Source organism: Penicillium crustosum, assembly GCF_028827405.1.
Source record: "Penicillium crustosum strain IBT 35664 chromosome Unknown utg000001l_segment0_segment0, whole genome shotgun sequence".
NCBI classification, from domain to species: Eukaryota; Fungi; Ascomycota; class Eurotiomycetes; order Eurotiales; family Aspergillaceae; genus Penicillium; species Penicillium crustosum.
In genome coordinates this window covers 3379063-3397214 of record NW_026623122.1, presented here as the reverse complement: position 1 = coordinate 3397214, position 18152 = coordinate 3379063, and the positions used below count along the sequence as shown (strand labels likewise).

Sequence of the window (18152 nt, the reverse complement as noted above, 5' to 3'; positions counted from 1 at the left end):
TTTTTTCTTCCAAGGTTGCTTGTATCAATATGATGACTTGACGATATTATACATTTTTGGGGCTCGTATAAAAAACAGAAAAAGAAAATATTGTGCTTGTAGTTATATTAAGTACATAAAAAGTCTTCAGGATCGATGGAAGGTTTATAATTTAATACATACATGGATGCATAGAAGAATCCCAGTATCAAGATCATATATGCCTAACCTAGGTACTAACTAGTTATGTATGTAGATACCTACAAAGGTACAGAGTACGTATATAATAACTCCATTGCAGGTACAATGATACCTGTACAGTATACTCTCCTACCAGTAAAGTACGGATGTATTTTCAAGAGTACAATCCCTGTAGTCCGTACCAATACATATAATCTAAAGTATTATTGGTATTATGCCGTATGGTACATACCTGTCATATACATCTCTAATGTACTATGTACTATAATGTACTCCGTACTCCGTACCTGATCTGCAAGTAATTTAAGTTCCCCTTCCATTTTTTTGCCTTCGTGTCAACAACTCAGCTATTTTGGTGGAAACTCCTACCAATTCTCAAACTTGTCTCCTACCCTCCCCTTCCTTTCTCTCTCTTCTCTTTCTCTCTCCCTCTTCTAGCTTAGGTCACTATTCATATTGCTAACTAAGATCCGTCTCCGGCATAATGAATCTCTTCAGGTTATTAGGTATGACATAAAACCAATGGAAACCAACGCGATATACTAACCCTCAACCGCAGCCGACTTCTCCCATCTTGCGTCGATCTTCATGCTTCTGCGGAAGATGAAGACGTCAAGCGTACGTTCTTGTCCATAAAGCCACATAGGACTTCCAATTAATAGCGGATCGCAGAGTTGTTCTGGGTTGTCATTCAAATCGCAGGTGTTATACCTTCTCGTCTTTGTCACTCGGTATCTCGGTAGGCCTCAACGTTACTGTCGGCATGATATTCATCACAATCGCTCATGCGACTTATAGATCTTTTCTGGACGTTCACCGACTCCCTGTACCTCACCACGTTCAAGCTTCTGTTTATCGGTTCCTCGGCCTACGTCATCTACCTGATGCTCAACGACTACAAACCTACACATGATCCCAATATCGATACTTTCAAGGTTCAATACCTCCTCGGAATCAGCGCGGTACTCGCAATTCTCTTTCCACGCGATTATCGCATCTCCGAGGTTGGCTGCATCCTGTCTATAGTGTGAAAACAACCGGACTAACGTCATACAGATACTCTGGACTTTTTCCATCTGGTTGGAGTCGGTTGCCATATTGCCACAACTATTCATGCTGCAACGAACCGGGGAGGCAGACACCATCACCACCCACTATCTGTTTGCTTTGGGACTCTATAGGGCACTCTATATCCCGAACTGGGTCTTCCGCTATTTCACCGAAGCCTCCTTCCAACGTTCCTTCCAACCTGTAACCATTATTGCCGGCATCATTCAAACGTTGCTTTACTCCGATTTCTTTTACATTTACTACAACAAGTAAGCCCGATTGGCTCCCCTCCCTATATGTTGTGGACACTGACTTTCGCGCTTTGTTCTGCCTAGGGTTTTGAAGGGCAAGAAGTTCTCGCTTCCCGTTTAGAACCCTTTCCTTTTTGAATGAGTTGAGGAATTGATGATATCTTGATTCTTCTTAAGGTTCCGAGATGGAATTTTGAATCCGATCCATTGGTTCCTTTTATATTTTCCTGGAACACTGATCGTCTATCTCACAAGCACCGAGTGCCCTGAACCCGTGCAACACCCCTCCTCCAGCCCCGACACTGGGAGTTGCTATGAATTAATGTTTTCATGTCGCCAATCTGTATGCATTTAGGAATGGTCACATGAGGCTCAAATCAACCCGGAATTGACTACCAAATGTCGAATATCGAATACGACCATGGACTATGTGCATATCTGATTGTTGTATTCTATTTTCAGACCAGAGAAGGGAAATTCTCTTGTCAAACCTTCTGTACTTTTGGGTCATTGGTCTACCATTCAAATGTAGCCTATGTTGTATAATGCAAGATTCAAAATTCAAGATTTAATTATTCAGAGTATTCTTTGTTTTCGTTTTTCATATTCTTCCCATTTTTATTCGAATGCCTCCCCTTCCATTCACCGTTGGGGTCCCTTGTCTCTTCGTACACTCGAAGCCCCGTAGCGGATCGGAATCGACCTCTCGCCCCGTTCGAGTATGCCACCGTTCAGACTTGTGGTTGACAAGGAAGTATAAGACGATCTAGAGGCTCCTAGTAAGGTATACTTTTGGGAAGCACACAATTAGTGCGTCCCGATGATATCAAAAAGCAACATCCACCCAAGTCGACCAAAAAAGATAATCAAAACTCTCGTTGAGGCGCAGCCCCATGCGTCGGGACATATCCCGTTGTATAACTCAATTGGGATGGAGGGATGGATAGATCGGTGGAGAAGGGATCCAAGGTGCCAGCAATTGAGTGTGAAAGATTCCCCATAGGGCCTTGGAACGACCGAACTCCGTTACCTAGATTCGAGCGACCTTGCACATTTTGATGACTATCCATCCACCCACCGTGGCCGTGTAGATGACCAAAATAATCCGCTTGCGCCCTGTCAAGGGGCATTTGACCAGCAAACGTCGACTCTCGTCGCGAAATTGGCGGCGACGGCAGTTTGGGGGATCGAGAGATCATCTCCAGTCTAGGGGAGCTTCTTCGTGAATTGGGTGGTGTCAGGCGTGATCCCCCACGGCGCACCTGGCAGGTTGGACAGATCTTGACGAAGCGGGAGATCAGTTCCTTGGGAACCCTAATGATATGGTCAGTAGCTGTGGGTCAGACACTTCATTTACATATATATGTAACAGGCTCGAATTTACCCACCATGAATAGATCCGCCGGACCTGAGCAGATGTCTTGTCTCGGCCACCATGCTGGCATTGTTGATGGGCTTTGGTGAGGATTTTGAATAATTTCTCGCGAATTGCAACCGGCTTTCCCTCGTGACAGATCATCTTCCTATGCTTTATATCGCAACAAAGTACTCCATCAGCATTGGTTGATCATGTCCGTTGGGACAATCGAGACTTACATCTGATCCCACAGCTTGGAGCTTGAACATCTTTTTAACCCAAAACCTGTTTTATTTAGTAAAGTAGGCGATTGATTGAATTAAAGAGATTCATACCGAAATTGAGCCGACTCTACCGCCGTGTCTTTGGGGTCAATCAACACAGTTCTGATGTTTCGTGCTCTTTTGGCATAGATCAACGCTTTGTCTTGCTTCTTGATGGATAGGTCTTCAACGTAGCTGGAATTATGAGAGATCAGTCCGAAGTCTACCATGGTATGACACGGGTCACTCACTTCTGCATCAGTTGGTCAAACTCCTTTACATCAGGGAAGCCGCCAAGTGCGGGCACTACAGCCTCTGACAGCAATGTAGCCTCGTTATGAGACTCCTGGCTTTCAATCTCTGTTTCACCCAGCAGGTCGCGGGGTAAGTACCTTGGCCCCTGAAGGTAGCGCGATTGGGACATGAACTGTGGGGGGTGGTGTAGCCTAGGGTCATCCGGTGTTGTCATTGATGGAATCGAATGTTCCGACGTGTATTGCAAATGCTGCAGACCCGGAGACAGACTCGACTGTGGGCCATAGGGCTGCCCGAACTGAGACCCGTATGGGTTGAAGGAATGCTGAGGGAAATGATATGAACCAGATCCATGTGGGTTGAAATCATGGCTCTCTTGCTTGAAGTCATGACTCTCCGGTTGACCGTACGAGCCAGGCACTGCCATTTGGTGGTTCATGAGATACGGATCATTCCCCTCGTTGCGCCTTGCAAAGCTGCTCATAATTGATGCCTCGCTGAGTTGGAATGTTAATCGATTATTGTTCACCTCACGTCAATCCGTCCCAAACATACAGAAGAAGGAGAAGGAGAAGGAGAAAAAGAAGAAGAGGGGGGAACAAAAAAGATCAGTATACAGCGGGTCCCCGAGGGTGGTGATAATGATAGTGAAACGGAGACTGAGCTAACTCGTTTGCATGTAATTGAAGAAGAATTGCCACAGTACCCTGGTACACCACGGCAGGTATCACAAAAAGAATTGAACTGTGTCTAGAAAGACCACAGTGCGAAGGTGAAATATAGAAGGAGAGAAAGAGGAATAATTCACAGAAAGGCCATCTGGAAATGGGGTAACAATTCTATTAAAAAGATCCCAATAGAACAAACAGTGCAGGACTGACATGGCTGATGCCCAAGATGAAGTGCACGAGACCATGTCGCGACAGAGATAGTGGACGGAGACAGCAGAGGGCATCCCTGGAAGAGGAACAGCAAATATTCCACAGAGAAAAAGAAATGATGGAGCCAGGCGAGTCGAACAGAGCTCTGTAAGGTACGGAAGCATAGGTATTACCAAAGCTTGCAGGGAAGATAGCGGCATGGGTTTAACGAAAAAAAGAAAGGAAAAGCAGCGAGAAAGGACTGGGGTTCGTGGTTAATTCTTTCCGACTCGCCGAAGGCATCGAAAAAGTGGAAGCAGGCTGATACGACAGCGCACAGAAGCAATGGTGATACGGAATCCTGCCTTTCGATGCCCTGAGGTTCAATCAGCGCCACCATTTGCCTCAAGAAGCCACGTTGAGGGTATGGGAGTGGACAGGCTATTCAAGGCACCCTATCGGAGAGGGGGAAGCCATTTGGCTCTCCTGATTTGACCGAAGTACAGCCAGTACAGCAAGTACAGCAAGTACAGCGGGGGGCGAAATCATCTCCCCGAATTTTCCTATACTTAGAATTGCGGAACAACTCTACTCCCATATAGGATCTTCCCGACTCGAATCAGGAAAGGGGGAAACTCTTTGTCTGCACGTTTGCTTCATCAAACAAAGTCGGCAGGAGATTCCCCCGGGGCCTCCAAAAAAGAAAGAAAAAGAAAAAGGGATTTGTCCATGCAAGTAGCCGTGCAAATTGGTAAGGAACATGGATTGGGAATCTCCTCTGGGAAGTTCTGCATTTCTGCATCCCTCAAGCTTCTCCCCCGTTGGGTTCATCCGGTGAGAAGAGGGGGCAAAAAGAGAGCGCGGGGAAGAAAAGAGGGAGAGAGAAGGGACTCGGGGGGTGTACATCGATGTACGAATAACTGCTCTGAGGCAATTGAGATGCATTCCCTCGAGATTTGAAGTCTTCTAGGGGTCATCCCTGTCATGTCAATGTTGTACTGTGTCTGAGCCATGTCCCAAATTTAAATTTGGTGAATTTTATATTTTTGGGCAATGCAAGTGAGCATCCGAGAAGATGTTTGATTTGACGTGGCATTTACAGGGGACTTTTGCAACGGAAAAGAAAAGAAAAAAAGTAGAATGAGAAGTGCAGAGAGGTGCAGAGAGGTGCAGAGAAGTGCAGGAAGTACAAGTGTACAGGGGGCGGGACGACAGGATGACATACGTTTGGCTGAAAAGGTGAGACACATCGGACATTCTTCATCGGACCCTCGCAGACAGTCCAAAACATATCTGGTGTCACTGCTTTCTGCTGCTTTCCGATTTCTTGTTTCTCTTTACCACAAGGGGTTCTTTTCTTTTTATGCCGAGTCAATCTTCTTAGGTTATTAGGATGCTGTAGTATAGTATATATATAGCTTATACATACTATAGTATATCGACCGTTCAAAAAGAAGGACATTGCCCCCGAAAACAAAACTTATTAAACTGTATGTACTCAAGACAAAAGATATAGTTACATAGCATTCTGCCCCCTTGGTCAGATATGCTTGAAAAAAAAGAAAAGAGAACCATAAATTCATGACATCGGCCGAATCATCAGGGCCAATGGGGGGTGTCTTCACGTCGTAAGTTCGTGTATGGGCTTTGGGTTAGTACATGTACATGCAGGTCAAAAAAAAAAAAAGAAGGCGACCCCTGTCCGGGAAAAAGAAAGAGAAAAAAGCCGATGCAGACGTCAAATCTGGCATTCTATGCTGATCCCCGGTCAAAGGCCACTAAATCACGGATGATCCATTTCCAATGATTTTCATGATCGCCTCGATCGAATACCCATTTGTCAACCTTGCGTCTCCACTTGTCTTCCTCCGCTCGCTGCCGTCGAATGAATTCTGGGCCGACATCGAATTCTTCGGTCATAGGCCCTTCATCGGAGGATTCACCGGCACTTGCATCGTCCCCAACTACTGGGAATTGGTCCTCAATCACTCCAGAATTTCGTCCATTGATAGTGTTAATTTTGTCATCCAAGTCGTCTAGACCGGCAAACACGTCGTCTTCCTCGGCACCTCCAAGAGATGCTCGGAGCCAACACATACGATGTGGATCGAAGACCATCCCACCAACGGTCTGCACATTCTGCATCGCACCAACGTTGGCAATGAGAGCCGGCGCAGGTTTGGGTGATTTAGGGGTGGAATCAAATTCTTGAACCAAATTTTCGTTTCCTTCCCACCGGAAATTGGTTGGGTTGTAACGCATACCCCTCACGGCTGAAAAACGATTAATAAACCGGAGAAAGAATAAAATCACGTAAACAGGAAGATCGGAGATGTGGCTTACATTTGGCATCCTGCACCCCAGATCCCATGGGCTTGATCAAGTGCGGCTTGGATGTGGATTTGGAATTTGGTTTACCTTTCCGGCTTCTGATCGTTGCCGACGCCGGAGGAATCCTCGAGATTGGTTGGGACTTCCAGTTGGAGTTGAAGGTCGAAAGAGGATTCGGTTCACGGGCCTTCGAGTTAATAGCCATGGATGCAATGCGTTGCTCCCTTGCATTTCTAGATGCATTTGTATCTCGCGCAAACCTAGGGGTTGGACTGGGCAATTTGGCGGTTGATGGGGATGTTAAAGATGAAGTAGGGGATTCGTCGTGTGGGGGATCAATCCGGCTCTGGCTGAGTCTGGCACGGACGGACCTTGGAGCACCTCGACCGGTGGGGGTTTTGACGAATTTGCTCTCGGCCAAGACCGATGTAGATAGGTCATCGAACGACTCCAACTCCGTTCCATCCCCGAAATTGCGCCGTTTAGCGGGTCGTGTGATGGTTCGTTTGGTAGAACCGAGAGAGTCCGTGCTTGGGTCACCAAACCCAGGACGAAACGGCTCATTGCGAGTTGGCCGGGAGAGTCGAGAGACTGTCCCCTGCGGACTAAGAAGTCCACTAGAGCTATCTGAATTTGTGCGACGCGACGAGCGATACCCCTTCACGCTGGCATGGTGTGATTGGGATTCGGATACACCAGCCGGCATAAATGGCACCTGTGGCCTACGACCTAGCGACCTCGCATCAGTTGCAGGGAGATCCACCGGTGTTTTAGGTCTGGTAGAGGGAAGTCGGACTGGACGATCGGCCGGTGGTCGCTGAGAAGCGGTCATTGAAGGCGTCGAGCCTAAGCCACGAAGCGATGGCAGGGATCGCTTCGTCCTCAAACGCCTAACTGAAGGGTTACCCTCGCCACCCTGGGCAATGTCCCGGGAATTGCGAGACCCGTGAAGCCGTCGACCAGAGAGTGTAGGAGTCGGCGATGTCGGATTGGCGTTAGCAGCTGGGAGACTTGAGGTTGACGATTGAGACGAATGCCCTAGACGTGATTGGGATGTTCGAAATTTGGAAAGAGGCGCACCACTTTCTGACACGGTCTCAAGGTGGGTTGAATGGGTGCGATCATGACCAGACAAGCGTGGGATGCGCGTCCGTGGAGATCCTGTCGCACTGGTGAACGTGAGTGTTGTTGCAGATCGACGAGTTGGGCTGGATGGCCGTTCTGTCTTGCATTTTATGTTGGGGTTTAGAGCGGGTTTTCCAAAGGAGAAAGCCTTCTCATTGTCGATATCAATGCCAGAAAAGAAGTCATCAGCGTCAGAAGGAATATGATTCACCTGACTCTCTTCCGCTTCAATATTCTCAGCTTGGGCAGTCTGTCGCTTCTGCAGAGAAGCACTGAAATCAAGGGGACCATCGGGGATGACGATACCGTCGAGGCCATCATCTTCGCTTTCTGCCGTGAGACAGCTTGAAGCGCTGGGGCTGGCGATGGAGATAGAAGAACTGGGAACTGAACGGCCATCCCTTGCAGTACCACCAACTCGTACACCGATACTTCCTTCTGACCACTCAAGGTCGAAGTCCTCTAAAGTGGGACTGGAAACGTAGAAATTTGCTTTTCGATTGGATAATTCGAGAGGTTGATGATTGGGGGAAGCTCAAAATCCTGATTGAAATCTTCATCTGCTTCTTGTTCAATATTGAAACCACTGCCAACATTGCCAATGTTTAATTTCTTCGGAGACCGGGGAGTTGGGGCTTTGAGGGTTGAGATATCTCGGGGTTCCAGACTATCATTGTTATCTTGGAAGGCGTCAAATGGTCGCAAAGTAGATTGCAAACGCATCGAGAATTCGTCGTCCCAAGATGGCGAGGCCGTAGATTTCACTGGACTGGTAGCAGCGGAGCTCAAATTTCGAAGGGAGTCGGGAAACATTGTTTCCTGAGGAATTTTGAGCTGTAACAGGGTTTCAGGACCCGGGAGCTCAACGTCTTCTGACCAGTCATCAACAAAAGTTTGCTTAGTCTTTCGAGTTGACAAGCGCTTGATCGTGCCCCCAATAAGAGCCGACTTAGGGATATCTGGAGGAATGGGGATGCCCGCAGTCTTGGCCGAAGCAATGGCATCTTCTTTTGCAAATTCATCGTTGTCATAGAGTGGTACCTGCCAGTCTTCGTCGCCCGCATTAGAGTCAATATCTGAGCGAGCAGAACGTCGGGAGGAGATAGAATCTCGGTGCCCGGAGGGCCGAAATGAGGAGTTTGTTATGGACCCCGCGCTCGACGCGGTGCGAAAGTGAGTATCCTCGCTGAACTGCAGGTCGTCGTCATCATCCCAGCATTCAATCGGCTCGTCGGTACCCGGTTGTAGGTGGATTGGTAAAGATTCCATGGTCGGCGAAGCGATTTGGTTGAAGGCGTACAGAGAACACGGAGGTCATGAGATGGTTACAGGTGTCCAAAAGTGGTTGTATTTAAGTGGCAGACTCAGTGCTTTGCGACACTGGTGAGGGTTCAGGGGGTGCGAACATGAGCGTCATTCCGTGTCGGGTGGTAGGGACGAAAGATAGGAGCGAGTGAGAAGCACGGTTTCACAGTTGATCGTAGCGTGAGAAGTGAGCTCGGATATCGCAAGGTGGGTGGTTAGAGTAATCAGCTCAATAACGGCCTTGCTCTAGAGTCGATTTCGCCGAATTAGACTAAGCGGGTTCACTAGGCGACCTGATAAATGCCAGGTCCTCATCCATAAACATTTACTAGAAGAGGACACTTTAGCATTGGGCACCCCAAGACACTTGATTCTGACCGCTGATATTCGGGGGAATTCAAGGAATCAAAAGAACTTGATTGCGAAGGCGAAGAAGAGACAGGGGAAAAGCGACGTCTCGGTTGTGGCTGGATCTCAGATTCCTCGTGGAGGAGAGGAAGAACGTGACGGGGGCCCCGTACTGGTAATGTATCTAGGTAATCAGTTTACCTGGGATATTCAGTGGAGACTGCGTACTTCCAAGTGTGCATTATGTATGTTATACATGGCTATTACATGTAAGTAACAGAACCTTGTCCACACATGCACTCAGTGCATGTATTTATATACCTATAGTACGGTGTGTAAATAGTAGATACCTACTATAGGTCCCGAGTAATACTGAAAAGCTGTATAGATATATGTATAACATAGGTGTAACAATATAACAATTATCTATACGATGCTTGTAGTTTCATAGATATAATAGCTATGGTATTGTTGATATGGTATGTACGGAATACAATTTTGCACCCGTTTTAATACCCGGTATTAACTACAGAACAATACTATACCTCGTATGTTATATCCACTTGGGTTCTGTTGCCTTGGGATATGACTTGTGTTACCTACAATTTTACCTACAATTGAAAATATACATGTAGGCAATTAATATCTCATTTCCCAATAGCAACTTTGAATATTCTCTCTCTTCTTTCCCTATAGCCTTCACTCCCCCTTCTTCTCACCCGATCCCTACCCGAGTCTTCATTCCAAACATGCCATCTCCTGTTTCAACAGACCCTCGGATTTTGCGGTTTCCTAGATCCGACGAGACTGGGTCTTTTGTACTTGTCCATGTTTCATGTACCGGCCCTGCACCGCTTGATCTAAGCTTAACGGCCACCGAGGGTGAATCGCCCTATGTTAGCATCGGTGGGTCGTCGCCGAATGAAGTTTGGAAGTCATGAGCTCATGTTGCACAGTGAAACAAACAAGCCTGAAAGACCTTCAAGCAAAGAATTACCAAGGATCGAATGATGAATGGGTTAAAATTGTGTCTCTCATTTTGGGACAATGTTCTGCCCCTCCTGATGAGCCAGATTGGGCCACCGGTCTTGAAACTTCGGCCAGTATATCGGGTTCTGATGAAGAAAACAAGGAAATTGTGATCACGATACGGAAGCGAGTGCAGACTATCACAGTTCGTGTTCCACACCGCCAGACATATGTATACATATGATATCCCTACTAACATTAATATAGCAACGCCTGGGTGCTTTTACCCTCAAGCAAGACGATGAACAAGCTGTCGAGCTTTTTGAATGGACAGGAATCACTGCAGCCAGAGCTCACATGCTAGAGGAACAAGTTTCCAGCCTGACCGGCCGTTATCGCCTTGCCGAAGACACTATACATAGGTTGAATGAACAGCTTGAGGAGCTGATGCATGCGAAAACCGAACATGAGAATCGACTGGTGGCCAATTTTGTGCAGGTCTTGAACGAGAAAAAGCTCAAAATCCGCAACCAACAACGTCTTCTGGCATCAGCTACTGTGGATGCTACTAAAGGTAGTCGGCATAAATAGAGAAACCTGGATATCCTGACTAACTAGATATCGATAGTCTCCGAGATACAAGCTAGCATTCCCGAGGAGTCACACGGAACTGCTGGGAAATTCCATTCGGCAAAGAGAAGTGCTCGGAAGATGAGCGACACAGATGACTCGGATGGGTTCGAACAAATGGACGTTGATCCAATAAAGACTGATCGAGGTACCTTTAATAATCAAGACACCGATGACGAAGAGCCTTCGACCCATCCTTTGGACGACGAACAAAACAATAGCACGACGGACGACGATTCGTCACAGGATGAATCTGCCCAGCTGAAGCGAGTCTCCCCAGCGAAAGATACCGCGCCGCCTCAAAGAGATTTGCCATTTGTTAAAAGGAGCGGTGGGCCTATCAAGAGGACTGCTCCAACCCAGCCCATCGAAGACGCTGAAGAAACTGCGGGAGAGACGGATGATGATGATGATGATGATGATGATGATGATGATGATGACGAGCTCTAAGCCGGCAACCCGGAACAAGGTGGATAAAGTAGCCCAACGTACTGAGGCGCAGTTCCATCTTATGTGCGGAGGGGTGCCCGATCGACCTACGAGTTAGGACTTCCTCTTGTCCCCATAGGCCTGTATATTAGATATGTATACATCCAAGCAATGAATGTTGACTTCTTCATCTTGTAATACACTCATAGATGGATCTCTTTCTGGGGTTATCTTTCGCTCTTTCGCTCTGTTCTGTTCTTGTTGTTCGGATATCAATTTTCTCCCCTTCTGAGGTCATTTTGTCCAAGTACGACCTCATTTCGTTTCTACTGTAGGAATGAATACTCAACTATACTTTCCCTTTCAAAAACTGACACGTACCAAACTATGAGAGTAGCACAGATTCATCATCTCCGACGCCCATGGACTCGAAATTTTGGGGGTTCAGTCTTTTATGTACAAGGCAACCACTACCGATTAATCCCAGGCGACACCGGAGGATGGCGAAGAGGTCAACAGGAACCGGAAGGGTGTTCAAGATGATAGGGAAAAACACAGAGGATGGAAAGGAAACAGTACATCAAGAGGGAAATTTAAGATGTGGTACAATAAAAACGCCTGCAACCATTAGAGAAACACAGAATGAGGCCAGAATAGACCCCGATCTAGCCATACAAAGCCTGAGGAGACATTTCTCCTGCGGCCATGAAGTTGGTCTCAGGGTTTCCAGTGGCCTTGGCAGCGGAGGCGCGGGCCATGGTGGGCGAACTAAAGCAGAGTTAGCAATGCAAATAAATTAATGTTAAAACTGATGACATGGGGTATTCACCTTCTGGAGATAGCGTCAGTGAAGAAGAAGTCTTCGATCACCTTCTTGAAAGGAGCCCCAGTAACTGGAGATCCCTTGTTCTGGTCCACAAGTTGGACCTTGCTCAACGACCCAACCGAGGTCGGCTCAACAACGTCGTAGCGACGCATGACTGGGCTGATCTCCTCCATGCGGTCGCGAAGAGCCTCGATATCATCATAAGGAAGAGGAGCACCGAGGAATTCGCTAGCGGCACGGATGATCTTCCAATCATCGCGAGCTGCACCGGGGAGAGAAGTGGCAGCACGGGTAACTTGCACGCGGCCTTCTGTGTTGATGTATGTGCCTGACTTCTCGGTGTATGCAGCGCCGGGGAGAACGACATCAGCAAGTTGAGCACCACGATCACCGTGGTGTCCCTGGTAGACGACAAAGGCATCCTTCGGGATCTCACTTTGAGCAATTTCATCTGCACCCAACAGCCACACCATCTTGGGGGTAGTCTGAGCAACTTGGGAAGATGGTGCAGTGAAGCCGACTTCATATGCACCAGCCCGAGACGCCGCACGCTGGAGGACATTGTAGCCCTGCCACTCAGGGGTAATGAAGTTGCTTGCATTCTTCTCAACGAAACCACCGACAGCCTCGAAGATTGCCTTGGCATCGGGGTGCTCTGCAGCAGCACTGCCGACAATAATCATTGGCCGTTTGGCTCCGGCAAGCTTCTTGCCAAATTCTCCAGACAACGCGGATTTCAAGGAAGAGACATCAGTGCCCAAATGGTTCAACTCAAATGTGCTCTCAAACTCCTCACCGACAAGTCCAATCTCAAGATCAGATCTAATATACTGCTTGCGGATGCGAGCATTAAGAACTGCGGCCTCGTGACGAGGGTTTGTTGCAACCAAGAGGATTGCATCCGCCTCCTCGATTCCATAGATCTTGGAATTGAACAGGTAGTTGGAACGGACATCGATACCATGAGCAATGGGGGCACCACCTCCAGGTTGATCCAGGGCAAAGTTGTCAGAGCCAAGCTTGTTCGCGAGGTCCTTCATGGCAACGAGCGACTCGGTATCAACCAAGTGTCCAGCAACGGCCTTGAACTCATTGGCTTGTGGCTGTAGCTTCTGGTGAGCCGATGAGATCTCCGTTAAAGCCTGTTCCCAAGTGGCAGGAACGAATTTGCCCTCCCGGCGAATGAGCGGCGTTGTGAGCCGTTGGGTCTTCAACCCATCGCATGCGAACCGCGATTTGTCATTGATCCATTCCTCGTTAATATCGTCATTCAATCGCGGGACAACCCGCATCACTTCCAGGCCTCTGCTATCAATCCGGATGTTAGAGCCAAGCGCATCAAGGACATCGATCGATTCGGTGTGCTTGAGCTCCCATGGACGTGCCCGGAAAGCATAAGGCTTCGAAGTTAGTGCACCGACAGGGCAGAGGTCAATGACATTGCCTGAGAGTTCTGAGTTGAGGTTCTGCTCGAGGTAGGTTCCAATCTGCATGTCATTTCCGCGACCGGCAGTTCCCAGTTCTGGGGCACCGGCAACGTCGTTCATGAATCGGACACAACGAGTGCAGTGAATGCAGCGATTCATTGAGGTCTTGACCAGTGGTCCGATGTTCTTATCCTCCACGGCACGTTTTCCACTGGTTTCATGGAATCGACCCCGATCAGCACCGTAACGCATCGACTGGTCTTGGAGATCACACTCTCCTCCTTGGTCGCAGACAGGGCAATCGAGGGGATGGTTGGCGAGAAGGAACTCCATGACACCCTCTCTTGCCTTGTGAACCAGTGGTGAATTCGTCTTTACCACCATACCGGGTTGTACCGGCCAAGCACACGAGGCCACCGGCTTTGGGGCACGTTCGACTTCGACAAGACACATACGGCCTATATTTTCGGTTAGCATACATGCATCAATGGCATGGGGTGAGGGAGTATGGGTTGCACGTACAGTTTCCTGCGACCAAAAGTTTTCTTAAGGGATTGGCATTAGCAAAAAAAAAAAAACAATGTCACTCGACCAAAGGCACATACTCGTGGTAACAATATCTAGTACATGTTAGTACTGTAAGCTAATTGGATTCATGAAGTCTTGTCATACCTGGGAACCGTTGCGCCTGCCTGCTCACAGGCCTGGATAAGAGCCGAGCCAGCTTTGGGGAGAGGATGTGAGTGAAGGTTCAATGAGTTATCTTGAGGGAGTCTTTACCTTCTACTGACACCTTTTTGCCATCTAGAGAAACGAGCCATCAGTTATCGATCGATTTGGATGAACTAGACCAAGATGAGACTTACCAATGGTGAGTTCCACCTCGGCCGCGCGAGGGGCTGTCGTCGCGAAGGTCCGGGGGGTGACCTTAGGAACCCGGAGGGACCGGGCGGCCGCACGAAACAGCTGCGGCCGCATCATTGGAAGGAGAACAGAAATGTGAGGGTGGGGGGATAAAGTGGAGGAGGGCGAGGGAGTGAGATCCTGGTGACGGTTGGGAGTTCAGAGAGCACTTTGCATCGGAATCTGCGGTTCTAAGGTTACATAATGGGGGTGCTGACCATCACTTTGCTGACTAAGGGAAACGGTAAATGGGCTCACGGGGATTGGCTCGATTGACTCGGTTAGGCGGATAAACTTCCGCTCCGGGTTGCCTTAAAAGCCACCGTTTCTTCCCCCTGATTCTCCCTTTTCTTTCTTCAATTAAATTGTTTCAGGGCATCATTTATTGTAGGAGGCAGGCAATTTCCCTGTTCCTATTTCCTCTACAGCATGTCCCAAGAGCAGAATTGCACCGTAGCTGGAGCTGTCAAGGGTTCGCCTAATTATGACTTTGTTCCTTACCAACGGTAGCTACATCCCTGAGGTCATTCTCATATATTGTATATTGTAATAATTTTGTGCAATTCTTTACAATTGAATCATTATTCTATCTATCCTATCACATTCTGGGATTTGCCCTTAATTTTGGTCCATCACGTCTATTATAATTTCGGGTGGCAATCTGGACTATGGTGTATGCTATGTGCAACGAAAGTACTATGTATATATATCTAGGGTGACTGGAAAGAATGTTCTGTGCGTCCTAGGCAGGATACACCACAACGAGAGGAAAGGATAGTAACGCAAAGGCTCTTCCGAGCAGCATATCGCTACCATGATATCATACACCGAACTAATAAAATACAAATGCTAGGCTGCAGCTTGAGAATCACTAACCTGCCAAGTGGATTCTTGTTTGGTCCCTGGTAACCAAGTACGAGAAACACTGGCTCCTCTTGGCCGGGCATGCCCAGGCCCATCGTCTTCCTTCTTGGAGTTGTTTGCTGCAGCATAGGAGTTGTTGGGGACACCCTCAAAGGGCCTCCCCCGGGGAAGGCATAACCATTAGAATCCCATGGTTTGTTTGAGTGCCGCACATTCATTGGGAGAATGGACTGTTCAGCACGGAAATGATCCGTATTTGCCCTTTGGTCAGCTACATCGTCATGGCTATTGCGATCGTAAAGGTAGAGGCCCACGAAAGTGAGACCAATGCCAAATGCTTGAATCGAGGTAGTCGAGCTCCCAAACCATATAATCGCTACCACGATCACAAACACACGCTTGACCAATGATGCCACTGAATAGGACACAGGAGAAACCATGGACAGCAACACAAAAGCCAGGATGTTTTGGGCAAAGTGTGAGACCCCATTAAAAACAAACTCAAGAGAAAGAGCACCGTGGTCCAGTGAGCCTTGCTTACCCGATAGCGATATCGCACCATCATGAATGAAATCAGATACTAGCGGGTAACCCTCGGTGACAAACCAAATAGGCAGAGTGAGGAAAAAAGCTAGGCCGGAGCAATAGCAAAGCAAGTTGAGTTTGTCCAACTTCCGTCGCCCCGGGTTTTGCAGGTCTGATTCTGCACGGTCTGCCTCGTTGAACAGTTTCTTCGAGAATATGTTCTGCGAGACAAACACAAGAGCTGCACCAAATGCGCAAAAAATACCGAAGAAATTTGTAGACACTCCGGTCGAGCATGCAAGCATCACACCCAGAGTCAGAGGGATAAGAGATAGATAGGTCGCCCGGGCATATCGAATGCGAAATAGGATTCGGTATGCTAGAACTGTGAAGAGAGGTGAAAGGCCCTTGATGGTGTGGACCAAAGACACAGGGATTTGTGCAGTGGCCATAGAGCTCAGAATGTGACCGGCCAATTGAAATACTGCGAGGGGCAAGGCTGTGGAAATCACGTCACGGGATGGGTAGCGAATTCCGTGTTGAAGGACCGGGATGACTTGCTTCAATCGAGGTATAACTGTAGAGAGGTACACCAATAGCAAACACCAAAAGGAGACAAATGCAAATTGGATCATCGTCAATGTGATCGGCATCGGAAGGGCGTTCAATATCGATTTCGAGGATGTGTTTGTGAGGGCAGAGGTCAGATACCAGATGAGGCAGAGAGCCTTGAGAAAATGTGTTAGCAAGCGTCGTTGTCGAAGGGGGTTTCTTCTAGGTGTGGACTTCTCAAAACACGAATCAACATACAGTGAGTCGGTAAGAGACTGGGGCGCGAAGTGCTTCGGCCAATTCATGAGCATTGGCACTCATGCTGCCATTGCGTGTTCTGATTGTCGTGATAGCTTCGCTGATGCTCTTTCGTGGGCGGAGTTTAGGATTTCGTAATGACCCGTTCCCGTACTCTCTCGAATAGAGGTTTGCTTTTCGGGGTTCCCAGAGCTCGTTCGGGGCATATTTCAACGAGGCGCTTCGGTTTGGACGAGTGGACCCCGCGACGATGTCGAGGGTGTCTTCGTAAGGCGGAAATTTGTCTATCGGGCTGCTCGTTGATTGAGGAACGGAGGATTTGGTTGGGATTTGCAATTCGGCCTGGCGCATGGAGGCGCGTCGCCCATGACCGGTTACTGTGGTTGTAGCCATCTTCCACGACCCGGGACGTCTAGACTATCTTTCAGAGACGTCAATTCCCCGGACCCCCGAAAAGAACCCGCACTTGGTGTCACTTACCCGAGAAGGGCGAGAAAGCAGCTTCGGAAAGGCAATCCGCTCAATGGTTTCCGGTGAGGATATGTGTCCGCTTCACTAATTAACGAAGGAAAAAGGGCGGGTTGGTTCGCCGGTTTGTCGATGACGAATCTCCTTGGGCGAATGAGCGTCGAGTATAGAAACACACACGCTTTCGGCGAAGTCCAAGCGATGAAATGATATGTGAATATACCTAGTGAATACCTAGGCATATGTCAGACAAAGGAATTGTTGGGAAAATATAAGTTTGAGATGATGTCCCCATAATAACTTGCAACGCGACCACGGATAGAGACGCAATTTGGTTTTCCTGTACGGAGTACCGCCACTTACATTACGGGAAGTTGATAACTAATGAAGGAGTTACATATCCATGGATATCTCTCTACCGGATCCGCAAGCCGCAGTATGGCTATTCCTATTGCATAGGGATCTATACTATGTATGATTTTCTATCATTCCCCCTCTTTTATTTTCTATAATAAGAAATCTCCCTTGTTCCGTCTTCGTATGTATGCTCTTTCTTCATTACGCGTCATCAAGATCACGTGGTGTGGACCCTGATCTGCATGCAATGTCTTGGCTTTTGGGAGTTAGGGCAACCTTGGAAGGCATATTTAGCTCTGATCGATATACGGAGTATATTGTGCGTGGCTCATACAGCCTCTGTCCTTGACAATATAGAGCTATAGTCATCTAGTCGATTTAGTTTAAGATATTACACCCCCCCTCTCAGAACTATGGCCCAGAATATGAAATAAGCAACTATCAAATGTAGAATATGATGAAATCTCGGAGGGTTTCATACTATTAATTCTAGAAAGTGCCGTTGCTATCTATTAATAAGATGCAAGAGGATGTAAATACACGAAACGACCTTTATCCATATGTATAACCTTCCAATGACACATGTAGACCCTTGGATCTATCCAATCTGACCTTCGGG

At 47.8% G+C, this 18152-nt stretch overlaps 6 protein-coding genes across 6 annotated transcripts; 2 read left to right on the top strand and 4 right to left on the bottom strand.

Moving 5' to 3' along the window:
• Positions 1-664: 664 nt before the first annotated feature.
• On the top strand, positions 665-1602 carry N7487_001289 (uncharacterized protein; the record flags this gene model as incomplete). The annotated part of the gene is made up of 6 exons (XM_056869037.1): positions 665-686; positions 740-798; positions 853-919; positions 979-1184; positions 1237-1499; positions 1566-1602. 6 exons carry the CDS (start codon positions 665-667, stop codon positions 1600-1602), a joined length of 654 nt encoding a protein of 217 aa, XP_056733821.1.
• Positions 1603-2347: 745 nt separating this feature from the next.
• Positions 2348-3840, bottom strand: N7487_001288 (integrase zinc binding domain-containing protein; the record flags this gene model as incomplete). Its single annotated transcript, XM_056869036.1, has 5 exons — positions 2348-2795; positions 2870-3009; positions 3078-3123; positions 3174-3296; positions 3353-3840. The coding sequence occupies 5 exons, from the start codon at positions 3838-3840 to the stop codon at positions 2348-2350; spliced, it is 1245 nt and encodes a 414-aa protein (XP_056733820.1).
• A 2128-nt stretch (positions 3841-5968) lies between these two features.
• Positions 5969-8941, bottom strand: N7487_001287 (putative cytokinesis regulator (Byr4); the record flags this gene model as incomplete). Its single annotated transcript, XM_056869035.1, has 3 exons — positions 5969-6489; positions 6560-8103; positions 8154-8941. 3 exons carry the CDS (start codon positions 8939-8941, stop codon positions 5969-5971), a joined length of 2853 nt encoding a protein of 950 aa, XP_056733819.1.
• Positions 8942-10074: 1133 nt separating this feature from the next.
• On the top strand, positions 10075-11374 carry N7487_001286 (uncharacterized protein; the record flags this gene model as incomplete). The annotated part of the gene is made up of 4 exons (XM_056869034.1): positions 10075-10231; positions 10282-10499; positions 10562-10868; positions 10923-11374. 4 exons carry the CDS (start codon positions 10075-10077, stop codon positions 11372-11374), a joined length of 1134 nt encoding a protein of 377 aa, XP_056733818.1.
• A 376-nt stretch (positions 11375-11750) lies between these two features.
• N7487_001285 (putative NADH-ubiquinone oxidoreductase, subunit G) lies at positions 11751-14679 on the bottom strand. The gene is made up of 7 exons (XM_056869033.1): positions 14473-14679; positions 14387-14410; positions 14279-14330; positions 14212-14226; positions 14129-14151; positions 12183-14064; positions 11751-12121 (listed from the first exon to the last, which is right to left on the bottom strand). The coding sequence occupies exons 1-7, from the start codon at positions 14585-14587 to the stop codon at positions 12019-12021; spliced, it is 2214 nt and encodes a 737-aa protein (XP_056733817.1). The 5' UTR covers positions 14588-14679; the 3' UTR covers positions 11751-12018.
• Positions 14680-15318: 639 nt separating this feature from the next.
• N7487_001284 (putative ER to Golgi transport protein (Sly41)) lies at positions 15319-17101 on the bottom strand (the record flags this gene model as incomplete). Its single annotated transcript, XM_056869032.1, has 2 exons — positions 15319-16626; positions 16709-17101. The coding sequence occupies 2 exons, from the start codon at positions 17099-17101 to the stop codon at positions 15319-15321; spliced, it is 1701 nt and encodes a 566-aa protein (XP_056733816.1).
• Between the last annotated feature and the right edge of the window lie 1051 nt (positions 17102-18152).

Excerpts from the sequence above, each read along its gene's own strand:
- N7487_001285 (XM_056869033.1), bottom strand. The coding sequence starts at position 14,587 with ATGATGCGGCCGCAGCTGTTTCGTGCGGCCGCCCGGTCCCTCCGGGTT. Across the intron at positions 14,411-14,472 it reads CGAGGTGGAACTCACCATTG|ATGGCAAAAAGGTGTCAGTA; the intron begins GTAAGTCTCATC and ends TCGTTTCTCTAG. Across the intron at positions 14,331-14,386 it reads CAAAAAGGTGTCAGTAGAAG|CTGGCTCGGCTCTTATCCAG; the intron begins GTAAAGACTCCC and ends CTCTCCCCAAAG.